The sequence below is a fragment of the Cucurbita maxima genome, unplaced genomic scaffold, assembly GCF_002738345.1.
Source record: "Cucurbita maxima cultivar Rimu unplaced genomic scaffold, Cmax_1.0 Cma_Scf00011, whole genome shotgun sequence".
NCBI lineage: Eukaryota > Viridiplantae > Streptophyta > Magnoliopsida > Cucurbitales > Cucurbitaceae > Cucurbita > Cucurbita maxima.
The window spans coordinates 2,179,063-2,189,098 of record NW_019272027.1 but is presented as its reverse complement, the minus strand read 5'-3'; the positions used below and the strand labels follow the sequence as shown (position 1 = coordinate 2,189,098).

Here is a 10,036-nt window from a genome sequence, read left to right as displayed (position 1 = left end):
AAAAAAAAAAAAAAAAAAAAAAAAAAAAAAAAAAAAAAAAAAAAAAAAAAAAAAAAAAACAACAATTGCCAGATTGATAATGACATTTACCCGTTGAGATTCAACAACAATGACATTTACCCATGAGATTCAACAACAATTGCCAGATTGAGAATGACATTTCTCAACAATGACATTTACCCGGTTGAGATGCACCCAGATTGGCATTTACCACAATTTGCAAAAAGAAACCGAAAAACAACAATTGCAAGATTGAGAATGACATTCACCCCATATTGACATTTACCCAGGAAAAACAACCCCATATAGACATTTACCCATGAAAAACAATTGCCTGATTGACTTGTACCATATCCGGAACAATGGCTTAGATTGACATGTACCAAGAAAAACAATTGCCTGATTGGTATTTATCTAGTTGAGATTCAATTCACCAAGATTTGAGAAAAAAAATAATAATAACATTTGCAGTTAAAACAACAATGGCCAGATTGAGAATGACATTTACCAGGATAAAACAACAATGACCAGAAACGACCATTGTCATTATTGAGAATGACATATTCATATGAGATATTCACCTGACTAAGACTAAGATCCAAGAAAAACAATTGCCAGCATTTACCCAGTTGAGATTCAATTCACCCAGATTTGAGGAAAAATGAGAATAACATTTACCCATTAAAACAATAATTGTCAAATTGAGAATGACATTGACCCGGTTAAAACAACCATTGCCATAGTTAAAACAACAATGGCAAGAAACAACCATTGCCATATTGAGAATGGCATATTCACCTAGATTCACCTTAGTAAGATTGAAGAAAAACAATTGCCAGATTGATTCGCCAAGATTTGAGGAAAAAAATGAGAATGACATTTACCCGGTTAAAACAACCATTGCCAGATTGAGAATGACATTTACCCAGTTAAAACAACAATGGCCAAAAACAACAACCCAATTAAAACAGCAAATGGCCAGATTGAGAATGATATTTACCCTATTAAAACAACAGAGAATGACATTTACCCTATTAAAACAACAATAGCCCGAAAGAACAATTGCCCGATTGAGAATGACATTTACCCAGTTGAGATTCACCTGACTAAGATTTGAGGAAAAACAATTGCCAGATTGATTCACCAAGATTGAGGGAAAAAATGAGAATAGCATTTATCCCGTTGAGATTCACCTGACTTCAAAGATTTACGTGAAAATAGATATGATCAAAGGAATATATTAAATCTTAATTTTCTTTTGTCCTATTCTTTTTAGAAATATCGGCCCATTATTGTTAAATTTTCATTAAATCATTACAATTGTTTTGAGTTAGAAAGTAAATGTCAATCATTTATATGAATTCTAGTATATCCTCAAATTAGTAATATTAGATCAGTCAATTTATATCAGTAACCAAATGAATAGATTAAAAATAAAATGACCAAGAAAGTTTGTGAACATAATTCAAATGTTAACGGAATGAGAAGAAGAGAAACGGAAAGATTTGGAAACACGGATCCATTGAAATTTGGAATACATTTTAACAAAATTAAAAGAAAATAGAGTAAATAGAGATAAAAAAAAAAGAAAAAAAAGGAAGATTAAGAAATTAAAAACTTAAACTAAATATAGGGAAGAAAGTAAATACAGGCAGACAACGTAATCATGAAATAACTCTATCAATTTTGTTTACTTTCATTAAGGATATATTCGTGACAACAACTTAAGCTAATCAGATAAGTGACCTTACTATCGGCATGATTATATTTGATGTTGACACATGCCCGATGGTTATGTACGTGTCATATATATTGATATGTGTGAATTGTTTGTGGATTGATATGCTTATGATATGTGATGTATATGTTATGATATGTGACTTGTATGATAATAGTTACGGTACGATGTGTTCGATAATATGTTTGAGATAGGATACGAGAAGGATGCACAAAACGAAATGTAACGATTTGAGTAAGATCGTTCATGAAACGTTAAAGTTAGGTTACATACAGAAGTGCTATGAATATGAGAGATTGATAAAATAATAGGGTTAGGTTATGGATAGAAAGGGATAGGTTTGTGATAGATTGATAGAACGATAGCGTTAGGATACGTTCCTGTGATGATATGACTAAGGTACGTTCATGTAACAATATGATTATGATAGGTATAAGAACGTTAAGGCTATGATAAGTTAGGAAACGATATAACCACGAAGTATTTACAATATGATATGATTATGATACGACATGTGAATGACGGATATATACATGTTGTCATATGATATGAAATATGTTATGGTACGAGATATGTGATAAATTGACATGTTTATGATATGATACATTGTGATTCAATATGTTATGGTATGATATGCATATGATGAAATATTATGTTAAAAGCATAGAACGTTATGGTATGTCTCATAACTTGCGTGTATATAGCATGATATAAATGACATGAAATCACGATAAATGACACGAAATATAACCTTGTTAGAATTATGTATGATATGAGAACTGAATAATGAGAAACAATATGATATGAATGATGATCGATATTTGAAATGATATGATATGTACAGAATGCTATCGGGGTTGTATTAAATGATAATGAAAACGGAAAAATGTTGGGACCTCATGCATTATGTGTGCTCATGCATTATTGGGGGATACCCATATTCCATCACAAGGGTACGGATGCGTACATCCATTAAGCAAGCGAAGTATCGTTATGTTTTACATAATGCTACCGTGACGGTTATCAATTCTAATGGATGTCCGGAAAAAGTTAAGCTACCAGAGAAGGCTCGCCCAACAAGAAAAGGGGCCCAGCGGTGTGCAAACTGACTAGTGAGCCCATACTCGCATGTATGGGTTGTGTGTAGAGTATATAGTACACATCCAAGCTGCCTAATTAGAATAGTGCCGTAGGAAAAAAAATAGACTAATAGGTCTCGTCATTTAACCCCTAATAGTGGAGTCACTTACTAAGTATTTCTTAAAATACTCAAGCCACATGCTACTTTTATTTCAGGTTAAGGCAAGACATTTATGTACGGCTAACGATGACATCAACTTGAGACCATGGTACATACCTAGGGTAGCCGTATTATTTTCTTAGAATTAGGCTAGAATATTATATTTTTTATTTAAACGTTTATTTATTTTATTTAGTCTTTTGTTATGTTGTCTTTAAAAATGTTTTCAAAATACATAAGTCCATAGCAGTGTCTTAAGCTGAAGTGTTAAGTTTTATGAAGTCGTATTATTTTCAGGTTATGTTTTATGAAAGTTTAAATGAAGTATTTTCATATTCATGTTCATGATATAAATACATTAGCGACCTTAAATTAGGTAAAAAATTTCGGGTCGTTACAAACAACCCGACAACTCAACCCAAAAATAGAGGGTTGGGTTGGCTTGAGTCGTGAAAATTTTCAAGTTGGGTTGAATTATCATTCCAACCAACCCGAACTTTTAGATTGGTTAAAAAAAATCACTCACCCAACCTAACCCAATCCAATCTATGTACATCCCTACTTTTATCCATGGTAAAATTACAAATAATTATCCTATAATACAACAAAGGTTAAATTATTCAAGAAAACCGCTACCGTGTGACTACTAACAGTTTTATACAGTTGAATAACGAAAAAATCGTGAAAATATTTTGTTTTTTATATCGATGATTTGACGTATATCCGTTATAGACTTCTAGAAGGCCTATCCAAAACTAAACATCTAGAAGGCAATCCAAAAGCATCTCCAAATATGGTCATTTTCCAAACCACAGATCAAGACAAAGTAACAAAAACAAATCCAGATCATTAGTCCCCTGAAACAGCCGCCGTTTTTCCCAGCCCACCAAATTCAAATTCCCCTTCATCTCTACATATATCACTCCCATTTCTCTTCCATACATCAAATCAACCATGTTTTCTCCACCAAATCCTTCGCTCCGAGCAGGTTTTTGCAGCCCTTTAAGCTCCCAAAACAAGACCACCCGACCGGTGATGAGCGTGTCCTGTAAAGGGACGGATTATTACACGTTGCTTTCGGTGAGTGATGGATGTCATGCGAGCAACGAAGACATCAAGAAGGCTTATAGAACCAAGGCTTTGCAGTATCATCCTGACCTTGTTTGTGATCCTTCTCTCAAAGACAAGTGTACGAGGATGTTTGTTCAGCTCAATGCAGCCTATAAGACACTCTCTGATCCTGTTCTTAGAAGAGAGTATGATGATTCTTTGATGGGTTTGAAAGGCAATCATCATGGCACATCTACAGGATTTAAAGGGGATTATAGAGACTTGTGGCAAAGGCAGATTCTCGAGCTCAATCAGCGGTCGAATCTTCGGAGGAATTGGTCGTTGTCATCTTGGGGCGGGAGAATGCGAGCTCAAAATCGTTGGAAATGTGAATGACTTCGTCTTACTGTTTAAGTTTTTTAGTTGAATAGTGATCTAAGAACAAGTTAGGTTTTGACATAGAACTATTTGATCTGAGTTTTTTTATTATTATTATTACAAATAATATTGTTGTGAATTAAAAAAAAAAAGATACACTTGTCCGATAAGAGTAAGATCTAGGGTATACGAGTGAGGACAACTTTCTCTACTGATAGATGATACGTTTTGAGAAAAACCAAAAACAAAATCATGGATCTTACCTTCAAAGTGGATAATAGACAAGAATGGGGATCACCACCTCGTATAGATCACTCGTGCTATACTCGATTGGTATGGTGGATAGAAAAGAGCGATGGAAACTAAGGGGGAGGGCGCTCCATTATGGTGGTCTAGTGGCCTTTAGATGTCCTTTATAGCCACCGTTACAGAATTGGAAAGATTGGAGAAGAGATGTGAACATAAGCCCGAGAAAGAAAGGTCAGCCACCTTTATTAGGTTTCATCCTAGATTATTGAACTATGAATATCATATCATTGTGAAGATACTATAAATTTATTGTCTTTACCAAATGATATCGAGTCGTATTCCTGATCTAGCTGTGCTAGTAGAATTCTCAGATGTCGAATGAAGAAGTTGTGAACCTCAATGACATAGTGAATCAATGGTTAAGCTTGTGAACATGTGGTGTGCTCGAGTTTGGAGTTGACTCGGACAAAATGTAACACATATAAGTGTATCGGCTAGATATTTCTAGGAAGATTGTGGGTATACGAGCGGGGACAACCTTCTCTATTTGAATTTGATGAATCACTTTTGTGAGAGACTTGAATCTTGAATTAAATTTCCAACTAAGTATTGAAAAAATTAAGTTTTTTGTTCCATTAAAATTTGGAAAGAGAGTTACAATTTAGTAATTATGGAAGTAACCAATTATCATTGTAACCATATAAAAAACAAAAAAACAAAAGGTTGCTCGAAAACGCGTAAGAATTCTGGCGAGGCACTGAAATTCTCGTGTCCATCTCGGTCACACCCTCCTCGACCTTCACAACACGCCAAGCATGCCAAAACAATTAGGGGTGTACACCCAACTCGATCCAACCCGAAATATAAGGGTTGAGTTGGGTTGTGTTGGATTTTGGGTTTGGGTTGGGTCCATTTTTTTTAACCCGATCTGATTTGGGTTGGGTTCGGGTAACAAAAGAAAATGATTGGGTCAACTCGGCCTAACTCGAAAATTAAAAAAATATACAGAGACTTTTGTCTAGTTTCTTACCGAAGCCCAAACTGGCATTTCACAACCCAATAATTATCTCAGTGGTGGTGAAAGAAATTTCTCTCTTTTTACACAAATTTCATTCCTTCCTCTCTGTCATTTTACTCTGCAATCCTTCCTTTGCCATTCATTTTATTTTGCTATCCCTTCCTATCTGCCATCATCGGAATTCATTTCAACTCCTCTCCTCTACACTTCATTTCTCCTCTCCAATTCAATAGCATTTTCTAGCATTCTTTGTCTCGTTTCTTTCGCGTGCCATCTTTCTCTCTTTAGTCTCCTGGAACGCTAAATGGGTAAGTTTTTTCGTTTTTTCTCTTTTTGTTATATCCCCTTGCAAAAACTGATGGTATATTTTAACCTTGATGCATTCTATGATAATTGTTCATATTGAGTTAAATGTTTGAATCATAATAGTTCTATTTTACTTTTTATAGATGGAAAACAATAGTGCAACAATATGTGCAAGTAACTCTAGTAATTATAATGCATCGAAACCACTATTGGCTACCCAATCTGAATTTAAGAAGAAGAAACCCAGTAAATCAACTGTGTGGGATCACTTTACAAGATTAGAGAACAACAATAAGAGGTGCAAGTGCAACTATTGTTCTAAGGAGTATGCTTGTGATACTAATTCTTGTGGAACTAGCACGTTATGGAAGCACTTAAAAAATCAGTGTAGGAAGTACACATAAGGTGGAGGACAAAGGACAAACCACTCTAAGTTTTCAACGTTCAATGGATGTAAAGGGTGGTAGTAATATTGTTACTTCATTATTTAATCAAACAAGATGTAGAGCAGCATGTGCTAAGATGATAATTATGGATGAATTATTATTTAAATTTGTAGAGAATGAGGGTTTCAAATTGTTTTGTAGTATTGCATGTCATAAGTTTGACCCTCCATCAAGAGTAATCATTGCTAGATATATTTCAGCTTTATCTCTAACAAAAGAAGAAGTTGAAAGATTTTTTAGTCAGTCATTCCAATAGGTTTGTCTTACCACTAACACATGGGCTTCATTGCAAAATATTAATTACATGGTAATCACCGCTCATTTTATTGATTCAGAATGGAATTTGCATAAAATAATTCTCAACTTTTGTCAAGTTGCTAACCACAAGGGAGAGACTATTGGCAAGATTATTGAGAGTTGTTTATTGGAATGGCGAATCGATAAGCTTTTCTCTATCACAGTTGATAATGCAAGTTCCAATGATATAGTTATTTCATATATTATGAGAATCCTTAGAAGTTGGAATTCACTCGTCTTAGATGGAGAAATATTACACATGAGGTGTTGTGCTCACATAATTAATTTGATTGTGAATGAAGGGCTTAAAGAAATGCATGGCTCCATTTCTAGTGTTCGCAATGCCGTGAGGTATGTTAGATCATCCCCCAAGAGATTGACAAAATTTAAAGATTGTGTTGAACAAGAAAAAATTAAATGTAAAGCACTTGTTTGTTGGGATGTGGTGACTCGATGGAATTCCACTTATTTGATGCTTGATCATGCCTTGAAATTTGAAAAAGCTTTCAAATTATTAGAGGAGGAAGAATTAGATTATGTTGATTATTTCAAAGAGGGGATCATGGAAACAAAAGAATAGGGCCATCAACCATTGATGATTGGAAAAATGTTGCAGTGTTTGTAAAGTTTTTGAAGGCTTTCAATGATGTCACTGCGAAAATAAGTGGTTCTTTACATGTGACTTCTAATTCTTATTTTCATGAACTTTGGGGTATTTGAGAACTTTTAATTCAGTGGAGTACAAATGTGAACTTTGTTTTAAGTAACATGAGTTCAAATATGAAGGTTAAGTATGACAAATGTTGGGGCTAAGTAGAAAGAATTAATAAGTTGATATTCATAGCAGTGGTACTCAATCCTCGTTACAAATTGGATCACATATCATTTTGCTTTTCGAATATTTACGAAGATGCTATGGCTAAAGTGATGGTGGATGACATAAAGAATTATTTAATTCGTTTGTATGATTACTACAAGTTTTATGATAATGCTCAAGATCATCATCAATCTGAATCAAGACTCACTTCTAAGTCCATGAGTATGGAGATGGACACAATTGATGAAGAGAATTTCAGTGGTTCAATATTAGTATTATCAAGATACAAACGAAGAAGAGAAGAGCAACATTCACTCGAGTTAAAGAATGATGTGGATCGATATTTATTTGACCCTAGTGAATAACTTGATGAATTTAAGTATAGAGTTTTATTGAAAATTGCCCAAGATGTTTTGGCCGTTCCAGTGTCGACGGTATCTTCTGAATCAACATTTAGTACGGGTGGGAGGATTCTTGATTATTTTAGGAAGCTCTTTGACACCTAAAACAGCCGAAGCTATGATATGTACACAAAATTGGATCGGTAGAAAATCAGTATCTTTAGATATTCCTCTAACAACTTGAAGATTTGGAGATTTGTTGAAACAGTAACTCCAAATCTATTTATTGTATATTTGTTAAGATGTATTATGTATTGTTATATCACAATTTATATTTTATTTTTCAGATGATTTAAGACTTTCAAGTTCAACCAACGTCATGCAATAATTATTTTTCAATGTAAGTAAAATATGAAGTTACACTATGCTTTATCCAAACAATCTTAAAACGGTACTAACTTTCAAGATGCTATTTATTCTTTTGTAGGAATTAAAAATGCAAGAGAGGGTTGGATGAATGTTGCAACTTTTGAATTAATTCATTGAATAGGTACATTTATAGGCATTTTGTTGAATGATTATATATTGGGAATGTAATAATTTAATAGATGTGTTAACTTTAGAATTGATTCATTGCATATTTTTTATATATTTATAGGCGATAATATGGACGCAATAGAGAGTTTGATATTTTTAATCTACAACTTAGAGGTAGTAATTGTTTTATCATCTTAGCACATACAAATTAAAATTTTTAAATTTTTTTTTGACCAACCCAAAAATAGAGGGTTGGGTTGGGTTGGGTTGGAAAATTTTTTGGATTGGGTTGGGTTACTAATCCAACCAACCCGAACTTTTGGGTTGGGTCAAAAAAATCCTCCAACCCAACCCAACCCAACCCAGACCATGAACACCCCTAAAAACAAAGAGTACGAAGTACCGCTAGCGAGATCTAGAAGAAAATTTCATTGACACCGTGAAAAAGGCTAGACTTCGATGAAGGACCCAGCAAAGATTCAGCACGTATAGGTAAGCCAAATTACACCTTTCTATCGTGCTTTTTAACTAAGATCCACGTCGGTGAGGAAGGAATAAATCTTCAGAAATTAGTAACATTGAACCCATCTATTCTTAGGCTATATTAATGTATCGTCACCTTAACCGAGTGGTGGGTCTATTCTCGCATGTGTGGGCTGTATGTAGAATAGTAAATACACATTCAATTGCCCGCATGTGTGGGCTGTGTGTAGAATAGTAAATACACATCCAATTACCCGCTTAGGATAGCCACTGAAAGAATATAGACCGATATGATAAGTCTCACTCATGATTATATGAGCTTGCATCTAACCCTATTTGTATGATCACTTTCTAAGTATTTCTTAAAGTATTCAAGTCATGTGTTAACTCTTTTTTGTGCCGGTAAAGGCAAAGCTCTCTAGTATGGCTAATGGTGGCATAGCAACCTAAGAGACCATGACATATGCATAGGACAGTATTTATTTGCTTAGACTTAGGTTAAAATAGAGTGTTTTTAATTTTAATGTTTATTTATTTCATTTAGTATTTTGTAGAGGTGTATATTCAACCCGACAATCCGGACCAACCCAACCTGAACTATAAGGGTTGGGTTGGGTTGAATTAGCTTTTCGGGTTGGTTTGGGTTCAGTTTCTTGAACCCGAATTAACTCAATTCGATTTCTGGTTCATTGAACAAAACCTTCGGATTGACCGAGCCAAATAAAATATATTAATGATGGGTTTGCTAGAGTGGTACCTTCTCCTAACTCATAATATTTACACGTGAGTTCGACTCCCATTAATTCTTTATATTATTTTGTTTTCATAGTAATTTTTATTTCAAAGTCCGGTTATTTCAATTATAATATTTTTTATTTTGATTGTATATAGTATTTTTAACCTTATTGATATCTTCTTTTTATGAAGAACTCGACTTCAATTCTTGAATAATTCTTAATAAGTGTCGATATTTTAGTTGTCTTAGTTTTATGAGAATATTAAACTATGTTAATATGTTACAATTTTCGCTCATGGTTCTTAATTGAATTTATTTATTTATTTATTTTTTTTTTGTGAATAATTAAAGATTTATTTGGGTTTGTTTATGAAATTTTAATTGTTATGTAAGATTGTAT

General features: G+C 33.7%; 1 protein-coding gene across 1 annotated transcript; it reads left to right on the top strand.

The window, feature by feature from the left end:
* Positions 1–3,932: 3,932 nt before the first annotated feature.
* On the top strand, positions 3,933–4,424 carry LOC111486574 (chaperone protein dnaJ 20, chloroplastic-like). The gene has a single exon (XM_023133746.1). The coding sequence runs from the start codon at positions 3,933–3,935 to the stop codon at positions 4,422–4,424; it is 492 nt and encodes a 163-aa protein (XP_022989514.1).
* Positions 4,425–10,036: the final 5,612 nt, after the last annotated feature.